At 40.5% G+C, this 18,607-nt stretch overlaps 4 protein-coding genes across 4 annotated transcripts; 2 read left to right on the top strand and 2 right to left on the bottom strand.

The window, feature by feature from the left end:
* Window positions 1–309: 309 nt before the first annotated feature.
* On the bottom strand, window positions 310–4,044 carry LOC110039918 (uncharacterized). Its single transcript, XM_020745092.2, has 2 exons — window positions 3,186–4,044; window positions 310–2,334 (listed from the first exon to the last, which is right to left on the bottom strand). The coding sequence occupies exons 1-2, from the start codon at window positions 3,700–3,702 to the stop codon at window positions 1,496–1,498; spliced, it is 1,356 nt and encodes a 451-aa protein (XP_020600751.1). The 5' UTR covers window positions 3,703–4,044; the 3' UTR covers window positions 310–1,495.
* Window positions 4,045–10,131: 6,087 nt separating this feature from the next.
* LOC110039958 (uncharacterized) lies at window positions 10,132–13,009 on the top strand. Its single transcript, XM_089281059.1, has one exon. The coding sequence runs from the start codon at window positions 10,253–10,255 to the stop codon at window positions 11,987–11,989; it is 1,737 nt and encodes a 578-aa protein (XP_089137185.1). The 5' UTR covers window positions 10,132–10,252; the 3' UTR covers window positions 11,990–13,009.
* A 346-nt stretch (window positions 13,010–13,355) lies between these two features.
* Window positions 13,356–14,544, bottom strand: LOC110039935 (uncharacterized). The gene has a single exon (XM_089281061.1). The coding sequence runs from the start codon at window positions 14,495–14,497 to the stop codon at window positions 13,520–13,522; it is 978 nt and encodes a 325-aa protein (XP_089137187.1). The 5' UTR covers window positions 14,498–14,544; the 3' UTR covers window positions 13,356–13,519.
* Window positions 14,545–15,138: 594 nt separating this feature from the next.
* LOC149096106 (uncharacterized) lies at window positions 15,139–17,028 on the top strand. The gene has a single exon (XM_089281060.1). It carries the CDS (start codon window positions 15,450–15,452, stop codon window positions 16,482–16,484), a length of 1,035 nt encoding a protein of 344 aa, XP_089137186.1. The 5' UTR covers window positions 15,139–15,449; the 3' UTR covers window positions 16,485–17,028.
* The last annotated feature ends 1,579 nt before the right edge of the window (window positions 17,029–18,607 follow it).

The following is an 18,607-nucleotide window of genomic DNA, read 5'->3' as shown; positions in this document are numbered from 1 at the left end:
CCCTCACGACCGAGCGTCAAACAGGGTGAAACCTGGGAAAGAAACTAATTTTGACCGTAATACACGAGTCACAATAAAGAGGATCAGATCAAAGCTTTTCCTCTCCTCTCAGGAGTATGATATATTGAATTGAATTTTCAATCAACATCGTCCTTGGTGTCGCCAGAGTGGCTGGGTGAACTAACTAGCTAACATCGCAATACGTCGACCTCATGCAGTCAGTAAAAGCAAGTTACATGCCACGAACTTCAAGACAAGCGAGCAAAATATGAGCTAAAAATTCAAATGATCACCACATCACAAAAGGACTCTGTAGTAACCCATTAATTTATTCATATGGCTTAATTATTTTGCATCAAGCAGTTAAATATATTTAATTCTGGCAATTATCTTATATAGTTTCTCTTTTTATTGCACAGTGCACATAAATCACAATAATAATCATAAATAAACCCGAGTGTGTAGAGACCAAAACTTTTCTTTATCAATCGCGGGAAAACGTGCGCATGCATTCCGTAATAAGAGTGGGAAAATCCTCGAGCCAAATCACGCTTGATCTTTGATTGGCCAAAATGAATACGTCCTCGCTCTTATTGATCAGCTCCACTTTATACACTACACACGCGCGCCTTCCTTTTGCCAAGACTAGTCCACATCCTAACGCCATTTTCCCAACGCTCAATTTCACGCCGTTTTTTCAATTTTGTTCCTAGGGCTTTTCCGTTGATGAAGTCATCGTTTTGTGGGTAATAATAATAATGACTTCATGTAATAATGACTTTACTATCGTGTCAATTACAGCTAGCAGTGGAGAATCCCCACTGCTAATAGGGGACACCAAACTAGAACTGTCTAAACATAATATACAGGAAAAGTCCTATAAGAGAAATTAAAATTATGAGTTACAAAAATGGCAGCCACTACATCCATCTAGAATGTTGCTCAGATCTAGTCTCCGTACGTAGGTCTTAAACTGCTTGAGATTTATCGCCGATCTTTCTTTATTTTGAGGGGAGGGTTGGGGGGGGGGGGGGGGAAGGAGCGGGGAGTTGGGCGAGGGGGCGAGCCCAATTAACCACCCTGGACTATTTCTCGTGATCTTCATCTTCATCATCATCATCATCATCATCATCATCATCATCATCATCAGTCCTCATCGCGCCATCGGACGTATAAGGTCTGATCTTCACGTGGCTAATAACAGTGAGTGCGAATTTACAGAGGTTTTCATTCTTATGACACTACACTTACTGTCTTTACTTGGTACTGTCAACAACTATAATTAACTGCAGTTTCAGCGCCCTGTGTATATATCGCTACTAATCTCTCTCATTTGATATTCAAGTATTAGAATTTTAACAGTATTTGAAAAGACCTTCCACCCTAAAGGAGTTAAATTTAGAATTATTGTCTTCAAAACACCTCTTCATTTGTGTAAAAGACATTATTAACATCTTGGTTACGAGATTGAAATCACGCGAGAAGTCTCTGTCAGCTATAGTGACACTGTAGTTTTACTATCGTAATTAAACCTATTTCCATATTCCCAGAAGCTAACGTCCATGCTTCTTGTGAAGCAGTCGGATTTATTTCCCACGTGAACCATGCAATGTTCCTTTAACAACGTCTCTATGTGAATGCCAAGCAGGCCTGCGGTCAGAATACCAGCGGTTTCTAGTATGGACGCAAGCGTGACGATGAATATTATGTGCTGGGAGAAGAACCTTCTTGAAATGGTGTGGTACGAATTAGAGAATATCATCCCACAGGCCGTGCCCTGGATAAAACACAACAACCAAACGATCCATACAGCTGGAACAAGACGAAACCAAGTGGCAAGGACCAGGAAAATAGTTTCAGCCAGAGGGAAAAAAGCAAGGATAGGAGCAGCAGTGAAGAAGAATCCGGGAGCAATGGCGCGGAGCATGGAGATGAAACTTCGACCAAGGAACTCGCCGACCATGGTGCTGAGAACGTAATGCTCAAAATGTCCCCGAGGAGCAAATTCAGGGCCCACGCCAGCGTCCTCGAATACCAACGTGGTCAGAATGGCCGAAAGAATTATATACTCGCCGAAGTACACCATAAACAAAATCAGCATGTGATGGAAGGAATTCCACATACCTGCAAGTCTTTCTTTCCAGCGAGGAGTTAAACGACAGTCCATTTCAAACTTGCGCCGCTCAAGCTTAGAAAAGTACCTCTTGCCCTGTGGGCGGCGGAAAAGGTGAAGATTACCTCGAGAAATGGAGAATACCAGAAGCAATATTGGCGGCCATATCGCCGACACAAGTACTGCTGTCCGTGGATCCACAATAGCCCAGACTGTTAATCCTGTAAAAGTAAAACATTCGTGAAAATTTCAAAAAGATTTGTATGTAAAAAACAGAGTAGTTAAAAAGCGAACCTTAATGACCATGTGGACGCAGTGCGGACCTATTTGTATTCAACGCTTGGGAGAATTTTCCGCGATGAAAAAGGAAATTCTGCGGTGAAAATATATTGGACACAAAACGAACGGGCTCGGTGCTTCTTTTTCAAGAATACACGCGAAAGTGGAAGTCACTGAGCTTAATACATTTAAAAAGTTTTACCTCGAAAGAGACAATATAATTTATCGCCACTTGAAACCTCATAACTGTGTGTATTTCAATTATTTCAGGGCATACTTCGCTAAACCTAACACCATAGTTAATAGAGGCTAGCACGCAAGGTTTTTGGGTTCTTACTGTGAATTTTCGCTCTTGTTAATATCAAGCGGCAATAAACCTCACAATGTGCAGTTTTTCGGTGGTCTTTTCTAGTTTTGTTAAGTTGTAAATAGATTATGACGCCGCGCTCCTTGCAGAATGTTTACAAACAGGAAAAAGCGCAAAATAACACAACGGGAAACAGTGGGGGCCTATTATATTAGTACAAAAGCGCCATCAAAAACAAATTGATGCCAGTTTTAGAGCTGTATTTTCTTTAGAATATGAAGTATAATGTAAAAGAAAGTTAGGGACAAAATTTCAGAAGATTATAACGGAATTTTAGCGTTTTTGGAGATATTATACCATGGGGAGATTACAATCTCTCACCTTTCAAATAAATTGATGTTTCACACCAAAGGGGTTTACGTCATTCAACTTAAAAATTAAACTGCAAGAGATAGGTACTTAAAGAAATGTTTTGGTGTAACTTACCAACATATGAAGCAGCTCCAAAAACTCCACCAACACCAGTGCCTACCAGCAGTGAACACAAAGCGATTTCTTCCAGTTCTCTTGCAGTCTGTATAAGCAAGCTTATTTCTCCAATGCCGGTTCCCACAGAAATCAAACAAACCCCAGCCAAACGTCCGCTGAGGTGAGGAATGAAAACTGCACACAACTGTCCTACTACCACAAAGCCAGAGGCAACGAAGATCCTCGCTATTTGTGAAACGTGCTGGAAACAAAGCGACACAATCTTCAAAACACACGACGGAGCTGTCAGAGCTATAATTACGAGCCCTGTCGGTTTCTCCGTCCCAGCTAACACATCTTGCGCACCACAAACAAATGTGACGAAAGGGGCTGTAAGGGCAATTCCTAGTATAAAGTAAACCAGCGAGCATTTTGGAGTCGTCTCTTCTCGCCGCCAAGACTTGAAATTCGTTTCGTCGGTATCTGAGGCAGAACTGCTAAAATATAAATCTTCTTCGGTGATTTCGGACATCATTTTCTAATCTGCTCTCGCGACAACTGCTCACCTTGCTTTTGTTTGTTGTACACCTTCGCCCACCTCAGCCAGAAATGGTGCAAACATACCCGCAGAAACTGATATAGGGAATTAAAGAAGATATCGAGCGCCTTTCCTTTAGTATTGAGCAAATATTTTGTGGATATTTGCATGACACGACGAAATGTCGAGTGTTTATGCCCAAGAGACTTTAAACTGTATTGGAGAGTGCTCGCCCGTAACATGCCAAACGTTTCGCATTGGTTGCCCGAGAAAAAAATGAGAAAAACAAAGAAACGTTGCCACATCAACGTCAGAAGAAGATAAGCTCGACTGCTCTTCCCAACAGCAAGAAAAGTGGTTCCTTCCTGCTGTAATCTCGTTTGCTTTTATGATTTTTCGGCTTGGTATCAAAACTGTTGTTCACGCCGAAAACGCCGCTCCTTTGGTAAAAACTACTACAATACATCGCATCTGTTACGTTACAATACAAAAGTATTTGCTAATTTTATTTTCATTTATTCCAAGAAAGATACAAGGAATTGTTCCTTTCTGGTTAAGAACAAACGCCTGAGAATTCGAAGAGGTCCCTGAAACTTTAAGAGAGGTAGATGTGAGACAACGTTATGAAAGCGGGGTCATTTATCATTTGCCTGAGATATTCTTAAACTGGGGAAACTACGGTGGAACGAGATACCAAAGTAGATACCTGAAGATACCTGAAATATATTTTAACTTTCAAACTTGAAGGAGTAATTCAAACGCCTTTGAACATTGTTAATTTTGTGAGAATTAGAATTCTATTTCAGAGGGTTAGACTTTTTCCAATCTTACCATTTGATAAGGACCTAGTTTTGCTAAAATCAGAAGAAATCTTCTAAGTCTTTTGACTTTATGATATTTTATATTATATAGCTTTTGTTTTTTTTTCACATAAACGTGAAGTTCTATATTTGTTAATTTGTCTGTCTCATCAAACGTTATTTACAACAATTCGAATATTTCTAACGATAGGAAATAGTGTGTTTCGATTCGGAATGATATCTACTGAAATAGTAGTTGTTGACAATGTCTTCTGATGTTGATCGGTCTCTAAATATTCTTAAATATTTGAGATGTTTAACAAGCTAAGTGATGCATTTTGATGGTACATGGAGCGGTACTGTTTCACTTGACTGTCGAAAAGCAATTGGTTTTGTATTACAACGCTACACGATTGGCTTAAAAAACTCGCGCCACTTTTTTCATTCAATCAGAGATAAAACTAAAACCAATCACAACTCGCTCACACATGTTTTCCCGCGCTTGGCGTCAGCTACGTGTATTTATTACGAGTTTTAATTGGTTGATTGGTTTTTCTGTGTTCTCGGCTGATTGGCCAGAGTGATTACTTTGGTTTTGGTTTCACGACACTCAGTTGAAAACCACTATAATATACAATTAGCCGTTATGATGTCAAAGAGGCGCCAGCTGCAATATATAGTGGAATTTCTCCTTAAGCTGAAAGAGTGCGGGATTTTTTTTCCTCTATCACGAATTTTCATACGTCCTTGATAACTCGAAACTGCTATAAACACGAACCAGTTGTTTTCTCCTATGATGAAAACCAACCCTTGATAGCTCTAGCTTTTACATGGAATATCATTTTCACTCATATTTACGGCTTAGAGCGAACAGTTCCATCGTAGAAGCTGCGTCCTCTATCTTTAATATTACACTAATGAGACACAACGATCTGTCATCTGTGCAGTATGTTGCTATATTAAGAATATAATCTCCGATTAAATAATGAAATTACGTTGTAATTTGTTCAGCGGTTATTCAGGCTTTTTGCAGTTGATCTCCTCCACCAGAACTAGAAATATACCTTTTTGAATTCTAGAGAATACTTTCTCGATTGATAAGAGACAAGAGTCGTTTTTACCGGCCCCTCATGTCAGTTGAGAGAATTGTTTATTACTGTTTTTATTTCGGTTTGCACGAGAGTTTGATACTGCAGCGTATATCAATTGGCTTACGTTTGTAAAAGAAGATGTGCGGTGTTTTTATTTCTGTGCCTGCGTAGCGTAGTTCGAATCCATCAAGATCTTTCCCCGGGGTCTGAGAAATTAGGACTACACCTTACAGTAGAAGACGTACATCACAACGTCAACGACAAATCACCGGCCATCATCGCCCCGTCATCTTGGAAAGGAACACCAGAGTGGTACTGGAGAGGAAGCTGTGACGTGTGATTCGCGATCGTCAACCTCGTTCCTAGGATCTCTCTCCTTTGCCTCCCTTGTCGTTGAAAAGGAGCAAAAGGAGAGAGCCTGGGAACGAGTCTTCGTGCTCGCTCAGAGTAGGACTTGGGACCAAGATTACAACAAACCTTACGTCCCTGATATTCGCTGATTTTACTTTTCATAATCGGTATTAAATTGTTTGACCTCGATCTCTGAAGTCTTTGTCAAACTATTTTTCGTCTATTTTCTCGCTGAGTTTCTTCAAGGTTATGGCAGTCTCAACTGTATAGACTGTGTATGAATATACAGTAAAATGAGAAAAAAAATTCACCTCTTGAGAGGAACCTGTTACGAAAGTTCGATAAAAGGCTGAAAGAACTCTTTAAGGTGCCAAATACAGTGAGGTTAAAAAACAGGTTTCAGGCTTGACTCTTCTTCGGTGTGTTGAAAAATGTGAATAAACTCTCATTGCCACAGGATTTTCTTATACAGTACAACCATAACTTCCTTACATATGGCCGGTGTGCCTGAAATTTAAATTGATCAATCAGTAGGATTCAGTAGGTGGCAAAAACCGTAATGTCCTGACATCAAATGTATGTTAACAGGAAAGGCTTTGAAGTCGGGCAACTTTTCTCATTGGAGATGGCAATGATATTCTCGAGGGATTTATAACTCCAAAAATCATATCACATTGTAAAGAGTAAAAAAAATTGAGACATTCTGTATCTCTAAGCTTTTAATTTGACGCCAAAATTATAGCTCTGAAGTAGCCCTCGTAACAGCCTTTTCCTTTCCTTTTCCAGGCAGAGAGATCGAACAACCGAGCGAGCAAGCGTGCGAGCAAATTAAGGAGAGCGCCTGGGGTGAACAAAAAATGGGGGAGCCCTTCGCATGTTTTTTTGGAAACGCATGTTATGCAGGCTAGCTCTGAAGAAAAAGACTCTTATCGTGTCGTTTCTGTAGGACAGCTAAGTTTTGAATTGCCGCTCGCTACCATAGCATCGATGACTGACCGCGAGAAATTTCGAGACCAATTGATCAGCCAATCAAAAGACGCTGCACAAATCTCTGATGAAGTTACGTCATCATCATGGAATTTTCTGGGTCCAGTCTTCGACGTAACTAAAGCAGGAGACAGAATGTGGAAGAATTAATTGAACGAACGATGACAGAGGTCTGTTCTGGTAGGTGTCACACTTTGTACTACATTAACCGAAATTTAAAAGCGTTTGCAGTGGGCCATTTCAAAATGGCGCAAAAATCCGTGGACAAAACCAAAACCAATCGCAACTCGCTTACACACGTTTTCCCGCGATTGGCGTCAGTTACGTGTATTTACTACGAGTTTTGATTGGTTGATTGTTTTTTCTGTCCTCGGCTGATTGGCCAGAGTGATTACTTTGGTTTTGGTTTCACGACACTCTGTTGAAAACCACTCTAATATACAATATAAATTAGCCGTAATGATGTCAAAGAGGCGCCAGCAGCAATATACAGTGGAATTTCTCCTTAAGCTGAAAGAGTGTCGGATTTTTCTCCCCTCCATCACGAATTTTCTTACGTCCTTGATAACTCGAAACTGCTACAAACACAAACCAGTTATTTTCTCCTGTGTTGAAAACCAACCCTCGATAGCTCTAGCTTTTATATGGAATATCATTTTCACTTATATTCACGGCTTACAGCGAACACTTCCATAGAATTTGTGTTCTCTATCTTTAATATTACACTGATGAGACGCAACGATCTGTGATCTGTTCAGTATGTTGCTGTGCTGAGAATATAATCTCCGAGTAAATAATGAAGTTCCGTTGTGATTTGTTCAGATGTTCAGGCATTTCGCAGTTTATCTCCTCCACCAGAACTAGAAATATACCTAATTCTAGAGAATACTTTCTCGATTGCTAGGAGGCAAGAGCCGTTTTTACCCCTCATGTCAGTTGAAAGAATTGTTTTTAACTGTTTTTATTTCTGTTTGCACGAGAGTTCGATACTGCGGCCCATATCATATATCAGTTGGCTTACGTTTGTAAATAAAACGTGCTGTAGTTCTGTTTCTGTGCCTGCGTGGCGTAAATTCAATCCATCAATAATCATTAATGATCTTGCCCCGATTTCTCTAACCATTTTTCGTTTTCCGGGAGTCTGAGCCTGAAATCAGGATTACACCGTACCCTAGAAGACGTACACCACAACCTCACAAACAAATCACCGAAAGGAACACCAGAGTGTTACTGGAGAAGAAGTCGTGACGTATATGTCGGGATTCGCGCTCGTCAACCTGGTTCATAGGCTCTCTCTCCTTTGCCTCTCTTGTTGATGAAAGGGAGACAAAGGAGTAAGAGCCTAGGAACGAGGTTAGGCGCTCGTCTAGGGTACGCCGGTATAACGTGCCCAAGACTAGAATATAATGAAGTCAAAGTTCGCTTATTTTACATTTGATAATCGTTATTTAATTGTATGACCACGATCTCTGAAGACTTTGTCTATTCAGTCTTCGTTCATTTTCTCGCAGAGTTTTTTAAAGGTTAGGGTTTTCAACTGGATGAATATAAAGTAAAGTGCGAAGAAAAAAAAACCCCTCACCTCCTGAGTGGAACCTGTAACAAAATTTCGATGAAAGGCTGAAAGAACTCTTTAAACTTTCAAATACAGTGAGGTTGAAAAAGAGGTTTCAGGGTTAGGGTTAGGGTTAGAGTTAGGCCGGTGTATCTGAAATTTGAATTGACCAATTAGGATTCAGCGAGTGCGAAAATAGGAAAGGCGTTGTAGTCGAGTAACTTTTCTCACTGGGCACGGAATTGAATATCCACGAGGGATTTATAGTTCCAAAAACCATATCTATACAAAAGCAAACAATTGTCAAATACTTGTGAAATGTTCGTGGCTAGTCTGACGCGGCGTTTCGTCTCGGCTAAGAGACTCTTCAGAGACCTTTAGAATTCAAAGGCAAACTCGTTGAGCATCACGCCCAAAGTCCCGTTCGCAAATTCTTGATGTTGACAGTCTGGCCCTCTATGTATAAATTTAACTCGTGAACGTACGGTTGGGAATCCTTCTGCGATAGAGGGCCAGACTGTCAACATCAAGAATTTGCGAACGGGACTTTGGGCGTGATGCTCAACGAGTTTGCCTTTGAATTCTAAAGGTCTCTGAAGAGTCTCTTGGCCGAGACGAAACGCCGCGTCAGACTAGCCACGAACATTTCACAAGTAAAAACCATATCAGATTGTAAAAAGTAAAATAAAATGAGGCATTTTGTATCTTTAAGCTTTTAATTCGGCGCCAAAAATGGGTCGTCCGCGTCCGGTAACTCGATATCGTCGCTAGTCGAATGTCGCCAGGTAGGATAATAGTTGTGTTATTTTGATCAAAAAAATATTGTTCCTCGTCAAATTAAACCCAGAACTCTCGAGTTTAGAATTAGAATAGGCCAAAGCAACTAGTACATTTGCTTTATTTTTTTTTTGGCTATGAAGCAAAAGACTCTTATCGTGTCGTTTCGGTTGGACAGCCGGTTTTGGATTGCCACTCGTTACCATAGCATCGATGACTGAGTTTTTTCCGCGGGAAAATTCGAGACCAACTAAAGAGCCAATCAGGAGACGCTGTACAGATCTGTATGAAGTTACGTCATCGTCGTGGAATTTTCTGGGTCCAGTCTTAGACGTAACTAAAGCAGGAGACAGACTGAAGAAGAATTGAAAGAACGATAGCAGAAGTCTATTCTGACAGGCATTATACTTTGTACTACATTAACCGAAATTTAAAGGCGTTTGCAGTGGGCCATTTCAAAATGGCGCAAAAATCCGTGGACTAGTCCTTGATATGCCTGAAATAGAAGGATTTTCCCCTCTTATTTGTCTTTGTAGGTTAATCTAAACTGGTATTATTACATAACTTTCATAAAATGCTTCCGTTTCAATACTGAGAAGACCTATGCTGTTGATTCTTAGAAACGTTACCATTTATGGAAACGCCATCAATCACTCATACAACAGTATTCAACAGAGCAGGTCAGATCATTATCCTCATTGGTTGAAACCTTTTCTTTTGTTCTGAGAATTGAATTACTCATCAGTGCAAGTCATGATAAGGTAACTAAGTTAAAAAGGGAATGATGTAATTTATTTTCTCCTTACATTAGCATCGAGGGGGTGGTAATTAAGTTCAGGAAGCGTGATTGGAACAGCCTCGTTTTGTCTCATGATGACGAGAGACTGAAACTCAGTACTTACATTTCTCAGGCTGCCTCGCGCTTCCGCCCCAAAATTTTAGTTTTAGATCAATTTTTTTGTTTTTTTTTCTTCTCTACACTTACCATGGCCTCTTCTTTAACTTCCACTTGGCAATCTGGCGATACACTTCCCGAGTTACCGTCGAAACTACGACCATTTGAGTCCAGGGGCTTTGAGGATTGTTTCTCGGCTGGTAATCTAGACAAAGAATACAATGATTGCGTCTCCACCGATCTTAAAAGCTTGGCTGCGACAGATAAAAAGCTCCTCGAGCGGGTATCTATCTTTGAGGCCCAAAAGAAAATGAATACCGCTATGACGAAGTTCCTCAAGGAAGAAGCTGAAAGGATAAAGAAATCTTTTGACGAAGACAAAGGCAAAAGCCCACACGAAGACGAAGACGAAGACGAAGACGAAGATTCTGAAGATAGCGACTCTGCAGATGAGGAACATGATGAAGTACAAGTAATCAGGATTCCTTTAGCATTGCTTGAAGATAAAGCAGCATTAACGCAACTTGAAGTCCGTTCTTTCGTCTTCAAAATTTGGGCACGAAGAATACAGCTCACAAGAAAGGAGGATCAAGACAAGTACAAGAGTCTCCAGGATTTTGAACACGCCATTTACAGCGCCCAAGAATCCATAAAACATTTCAAAGACTTTATTTCAGACAGACCGCATTACAGCGGAGAAGAATTGCAAGCCATAATTCCTTACCACGAGGACCACCTTGAGAAAGCTTCAAATAAAACCTTGGAAGAAAAAGAAAAAGCTAGCTTTGAAATGTTAGAAGAAGATGTTGCTATCTTCTGTTCCAACAAGGCCCGCATTTGCGCTTTGCTTGGGCTTCAACTCGACTTTCTAGATCGTCTTGACGAAATACCGCCAGAAGACCGTGATCATTTTACACTCTGCGACTGGATCGTGACTTTCTTAAGCAATAACCACGAATCTGTCGACTCAATCGACAAAAACTGTCTCACTAAAGACCTTCTTGCCGCGATTGGTTTTGATCCTATGAGTTCAGCCGTTGAAACCATCATGGCGCGCGCAGGAAGCACGCAACATCATATCGAAGCGTGCGAAATGGCAGAACTTTTCATCCGAGATGAGTTCAAATACAATCCTTTGCTGTCTTCCATGGTTGGAAGGTTTCCTTTTCTAAGTGATTTGACAAATTCATGGTTTCAGCTCCCGCCGATTACAACCGATGAAGAAGGAGAAGAAACTAATGAAGACCTCTGCCACGTCAACATCATAAACCTCGTGACAAAGGAATCCCACGCCATTACTCAGTCGATGTTCAGCGATTTGGTGTCAGAAGACGAGCAAAATGTTGTTCTTTTTCATGGCACTGATCATCAAAGCGCAAGCGACATTTTATTTCGGGGAATAGATTTGTGTGCAGGACGACAGAAGCGAGATTTCAGTTGTGGATCAGGATTTTATCTAACAGACAACTTCGACGAGGCGCTGAATTGGGCAAAGAACACAACAGTAAAGCCCGCCATCTTAATTTTTCGGGTCAACCGAGGCGAACATTTAGATGATGCTAGAAAACTGAACTTGCACGAAAATGGAGAAAAATGGCGTGAGATCGTGTCATCGTTTAGATCTGGGAAAAGAACAGCGAAGACACGAAAGAGCTTAAGCGAGTATGAGTTGATTGAAGGTTCAGCAGCCACAATAACAAGAAACGAAAGTGGAGAATTGGTGATTGAACCGAAACGTTCATCAAATCAAATGTGTTTGATTTCAGAAGACTTCGCCGATACTTTTCGAGAAACCCTCCACTCAGTTATGTTTCTGGACATATGCTAAAGCGAAATAAACTAGTTTTAGGTCTAACTGACAAATAAATGCCTCTAGAACAAGATGCTTCGCGAGAAAATGGACAACGGGACTGTCTCCGGTCTAGTTAGTCGGCCGTAAAGACCGAGAATTTTAAAGTTTTGTGCACACAGTAAAAACAAAGGAACGTTAAGGCCGCACTGTGAAAGCCTTTACCGAAATCAACTTAAGAAAACTTTGTTGGAGATTCCAAGATCGCAATCACAATATGCTCAGGCTTAGCTCAGTATTGCGATGAGCGTAATTTCAGTCTGAAATTTTTCAGCTCACAAAAGCAAGTTGATTTATTTTCATGCGATCGTTGTATTTTGTTCGCTTTTTAGTTTTTTTTTCCAAAAGCTATTACTCTTGTAGCTTTGAAACCAAATGCAAGAAGCTACTATATTTTTAAAATATAGCAGTGGTCTTCGATTTTGATGTCGTACTTCTGCGAACTAGACTGAGTCGATTGCGGTAGTGACAGAATAGTTCTGTACACTGCGCATGGAAACTGAACAGTTTATTGATAAAATTTTCAGGTTACAGCCGAATTGAAACCTGCATTTTGCTTTTCTCAGTTGTGCATTGTGTATTTTGAACGCGTACAGAGGAGGAAAAATTTGCGCACATGCATGGTACGAATTAAACTTCCCAAGTAGCTGTAGTCAGGAGATTCATCGTTGAAAAAAGTTAATGCTCGTCACGGAGTTCTATTTTGTAGATGGTAAAAAGACGTTTCAGCTAACTCTTAAGTTCTTGATAAGTTCAACGGTACAAAATGTCCACTTGTTTAAAGTGAACATCCATTTGAGATTAGATTGCAAAAGAGATCTCATTTCTGTAATATATAGGAACGAATTTCTCAGGTTTTGTTCGATTGTAGAGAATGTATAATATGTATCTTGCATGTATGATAAGTAATTTACTGTATATATCATGTTGTAACATAATTCAGTAATGCAAGCAAATGGCTCAAATGAACAGAAGAAACTAATGTAATGTAAAAACAAATGTGTGTATAGTGAGTTGCAATAAGTGATGCAATATGGCATATGGTTACTCTGCCCGTTGGTTGTACGTTTTTAAAAAGGAAAATGGTAATTGATGTATGCTAACTCGGTGAGCCTATGAGCTTTGAAAGAAGCAATCTGAAATTTATCAGTGCAAACTTCATAGTGAAGGGATGTTCATCTTACGACTGATCGGAACCGCCAGAATGGCGGATAAACTTGAAAGACATACGCATATAATAAATCAGATTGAACTCATAAGGAAATTATTTTTACCGGCTCCAATAATTACATGCTTGTCGCTCTCAGCGCGCAGCGAAGCTACAAAGATAAAACTGACGCCCATGTGTGGTTAAGTTCGGTTTAATAGCAAAAATAAATCCTACTCAGAGAAATCTTATGTCGGGTAACACCCTGTTTTGTTAACAAAAGTAAAACAAGACTGCACATATCTGCTCAAATTAAAGACGAATCTTCCCTGATGGAATAGATTAACAATGAAAGAAAGTCATCATTTACCAAAGAAAACTACCGAGTGAAGGCTCCGATCAAATAGTTTGGCACAATCGTCGTTTCTGACACAGAGCTGATAAGTGCCATCTTTTTGCTTGGGGTATTCCAAACGTGGGTTCTTGCTGGATAGTGAGGCCATTGGCCCTTCAATAAACTGATGATTCCGATTTAAGTCTTTACGGAACTTTTTATCTGGCTTTCCAGAGCGAAATTGTGACACTACTTCTTGCCATTCCTTCTTTCTCTCTGGCTTTCTGAGATCCAAACCATTGTCGTTATCACCTCCTCTCAATTCTACCTTGTTCACTCGAAAGACAAGCACGGCAGAAGTAGAATGCCCACGAGTTTTTGTCCATTTGCAAGCTTCATCAAAGTTTTTACCGAGGTAAAACCCATCTCCACTGCTAAAGTCTTGCTTTCCTTTCCCCCTGGTCAAGTCTATACCACACTCCATTATGTCGTGAGCGCCGTCATGGCTTGTTCCATGACAAAACACCTCGAAATCATCATCTTCCAGCGACACTGGAAAACTATCAATTGAATTTTGGACTGTGTAACACTTCTTTGTCTGTCCATCTTTATCGACGTTCATTATGTGGACTGCCTCGTCTCGCTGCACTTCCTCAGTAAATTCAGTGAACCATTGATTAACAATCTCTTCCTGATACGGAAAACGACTGCAGTTTGTGAATATACTTGCACTGTATCTCAGCACATATTTTGAAAAGTTAAATGTCAGATGCGAGAACAGCCCGCAGAGTTCGCTGGGCGCTGGAAACACTGATGTCTTGAAGTTCGGTTGCCCAAGCCAGTCTATAATAGTGCTGAACAGGCAATCTGTGGTTTGGTGAGAACTGCCTGCATCCATCATTTTCAGAATATCACAAATGGACCACTCAAATGTAGATGACACAGGCAGCGTCGGTTCGGCAGCCATCTTCTGTCTTGCTATGTGCACTACGAATTCAGGAGACATACTTCTTGATAACCTTGTCCTCCAACGATTCTAAGAAATCTTGCATAATTCTGCGAATTTACATATCGAGACGTTTAGGAGACTTCAAATTTCGATATTCAAGCTCTTATTGTGTGGTTATAACACTTGTAAATGATGCACAAGACATTGAGCTTTATCTATTTGCAGAATTGGGCTGAATTCACGGGCTGAATTAAAACCGGTATGAGAACAACACGGGTTATGTCTATTGCCAAAATTAACGGCTGCAGTGTTGGGATATTCAGTAACGACGCATCTTTATGTTTTACAATGACTGTTTATCCGTACTGCTCTCAGTCAAGAGGCCATTACTTTCTCAGACCAGCCTGGATAAAAGAGGGTTTTCTAGACTCTCAAAGACGAATGCTGTGAAATAAACGAAGAATTACTCTTCTGTTGATTCTAAATCATTTTCAAAGTGGAAGACAAAAGCTACATCGAAGTAAAATTTCTGCAAATAGCGGAGGAGATGAAGTTATGTATTCTCCCTGCCTTGACCTGATTTTACTCTTCAAGGTATATCGTATATCGTTGGCAGATTATTTTGTTAGATTTTCATTGGCTAATCATGCGGAGGTCGCCCTGTTTCCATGGCAAATGTCTTGACCTGGTTCGCGTTATTCTTGCTATTCAATTTTGGACTAATTTGTTTGTAACTCGGTGAAATTCAGTCTGTAAATGTCGATTTTCTTAGAAGATTTTCGCTTTAATTTGTTATGTTAAGCGGTTCTATGTGGCTGCAAGGAGCGTAGAGCGGCCCATGTATGCTTCGCACCAAAGCGGACATTGAAGCTAGTAAAAACACATGGTAAAGATATGTTGGCTATGAATCTTTCATGATTTTAAAGGATTGGTGCCGGATTACTAGACGAATTTACAAATCACATCCACATCTACTGGCATAGAACAGAAAAGCGACGGAACATTCAAAATGCCGGAAAAAGATAGTTCGCATCTACTCCGCCGAGACACTGCTGGCGTTTGCTCTTTGCTTGGACTTCGACACGACTTCCTCGATAGCCTTGACGATATACTGCCTGAACACCGCGATCATTTTACTCTTTGCGATTGGATTGTGACTTTCTTAGGCAATAACTACGAATCTATTAGCTTTTCTGACAAGAAATCTCTTAGCAAAGGCCTGCTTTCCTCGATTGGTTTTGATCCTATGAGTTCAGCCGTTGAAACAATAATGGCGCGGGCAGAACGTACGCAACATCATATCGAAGCGTGCGAAGTGGCAGAAATTTTTATCCGAGATGAGTTCAAATACAATCTTCTTCTGTATCCTCTGGTTGAAAGGTTTTCTTTTCAAAGCACTAACTTTTTAACAAAGAAATGGTTTCAGCTCCCGAGTACAGTTGACGAGAGAAGAAAAGAAGCTAATGAAGATCTCTGCCACGTCAACATTGTAAACCTCGTGACAAAGGAATCCCACGCCTCTACTCAGTCGATGTTCAGCGACTTGGTGTCAGAAGATGAACAAAATGTTGTTCTATTTCATGGCACTGATCATCAAAGCGCAAGCGACGTTTTACTTCGGGGAATAGATTTGTGTGCAGGACGACAGAAGCGAGATTTCAGTTGTGGATCAGGATTTTATCTAACAGACAACTTCGACGAGGCGCTGAATTGGGCAAACAACACAACTGTAAAGCCTGCCATCTTAATTTTTCGGGTCAACCGACGCGAACATTTAGATGATGCTAGAAAACTGAACTTGTACGAAAATGGAGAAAAATGGCATGAGATCGTGTCATCGTTTAGATCGGGGAAAAGAACAGCGACGACACGAAAGAGCTTAAGCGAGTATGAGTTGATTGAAGGACCAGCAGCCACAATAACAAGAAACGAAAGTGGAGAATTGGTGATTGAGCAAAAACCTTCATCATATCAAATGTGTTTGATTTCAGACGACTTCGCGGACAAGTTCCGAGAAACTCTTCATTCAATTGTGCTTTTATGATCTGTCTTTAAATTTGCTTAGACTGAGCTTAACTAGGATTCAGAAACTGGCGGAATAAGAACTTTTCCTTCAGTTCGAAAATATTATATAATCACACATGCATCAACACGGGTTATGTACATCTAGTTTGCGTTAGAATCAAAAGCCCTGTACTGTTTTGATGAGGACATTCCCTAGATATAGTTCAAATAATTCTTTGCATAAATGGCGCCTAGATTTGAATCACAATGCATTATGTCCTTAGCCTTGTGTTAGTGTTATCAGACAAAAAATTTTTCACATGAATGCGAGGCTTAGGATATATAAGTATTGGTATTAAATTATTCAAATATCGGCGCCATTTATGCAAAGTTTTCATGTGAAATGTCATTTTTCCAATGACATCCGGGACATGTAGAGATAGGGCATCCGGGACATCCGGGTAGTATGTCGCGTCACCATGTTCACTTTGTCAAGCAAACCTGAATCAAGCTTTCTGGGTTCTTTATTTTACAATGTGACGTAAGAAAATGGTTCAAAGAGTGGAATAGAACAATTCAATCCATACGTAGTGTATTTCTGTTGCAGTTCAGTCCCTATGTCTCTTATAGAGTGATCTTTTCTGGCGATATGGTTTACATTTTTCCTCCTGCCTCCTCCACGGGCTTTTCGTACTTTTTTCTTAGCGCAAAGAGCGATTGGGAGACTGGGAGTGAGAAACGGGCGCGAGCGGGAGCTGGTAGCGGGTGAGGAGCACAAGCGCAGGGTGCGATCCTCTCTTCCCCATGATTCTCTGCGCCCCTACTCACTAGTTAATCACTATAGTTAATCATACTATCGCGCGGGCGACTGGGGACGAAGCAGTCAGTTTTTCCTTGTTAACATACGACTTTGCGTAGAGAAGATATCATGCTAGTTAATCAAAGGCTCCCTGAGCTAGCTCATGGATGAATAGTTGATTTTTGCCTCTGTGGCAAAACGAGTCTTTGTGCAAAACTATTTGTATGAAAATGGATATCACTTGTACGTTCATTCTCTTGAAAATCAAGTCATGTTCATGTGAAATGTTTTGCACGAGCATTCGTTCTAAAAAAGAGGCAAACAGCAACTTTGAAGTGGAAGTAAAGTCTGCATATGAGCCAAGTGGCCCATCAGGTCGGCACTTATCCCGGTTTCTATAGCATGAAGCAACTAGGAGTATTTCTGCTACCCCCGGATGGGATGCTAGTCGATCGCAGGGTTACCCCGCAATATTAAATTTTTCAATACTTATTTATACACCTGAGTGGAAAGAGGCACTGTGAGAGTTAAGTGCCTTGCTCAGGAACAGAATACAATGTCAAGGCTGTTGCCTAAGGAAAATTTTAAGGAGCCCTTTGGGCTCCTTCCGCCAAAAGTTAGGAGCCCAAGCCACCTTTTTAGGAGCCCAGATAAAATTCTCCGTGGTCAATGCACGGGGGGAGGGGGGGGGGGGTTGGGGAGTTTGAGGAAGATGGGGGGGGGGGGTTAATTGTGGAAATTTTGGGGAGGGGTCCTGGAGCAGAGATCTTCCATGAGACACTGTTATGGTCTAATATCAATCAAATTTTATAAATAAAGCATTCAGCAAAGTGATCAGGTCATGACTGAGAAAGAATACTGTTTATGGTCAAACTCAATAATTGGTGTATCCATGCAAGTGCTGCAGCTTTTTTTATAAAAATTTCTATTGCTGCTTTTGTTTTTGAGTTTTGCAATTCTATTTTAAAAAGACGAAATACGTTGTACAAATCATGAAATGCAAGCTGCAAATGAAAACAAATAAAAATGAAAGAGGCATTGGGGGGGAGGGGGGGTTTGAATTTGGTCTCACTGAAATGTGTGTTCTTCTTCTTCCAGGGCGACTCACCTCCTTCAATTCTGAAGATTCTAGTGAGCGCATAAATAAAAAACTACAAATTAAAATAAGGGTAAAATGCTGTAATAAAAACTAAATAATATAATAGTTCCTTCCCCGGGCTTGGGACATTAGTATAAACTAAAGGTGATTTTGAGGCAGTATTACAGCAATATTGGCCACTTCTTTGGAGAAAATAAATTCTTGTATATTGGGTGGAGTCGTGACAATTCATTTGATAATTTAAAATATAGAACCCTAGTATGCA

This window comes from Orbicella faveolata, unplaced genomic scaffold, assembly GCF_042242905.1.
Source record: "Orbicella faveolata isolate gen_17 unplaced genomic scaffold, um_ofav_v1 contig_48, whole genome shotgun sequence".
Taxonomy (NCBI): domain Eukaryota; kingdom Metazoa; phylum Cnidaria; class Anthozoa; order Scleractinia; family Merulinidae; genus Orbicella; species Orbicella faveolata.
The sequence above is the reverse complement of the archived record's forward strand: the minus strand, read 5'-3'. Positions and strand labels throughout refer to the sequence as shown.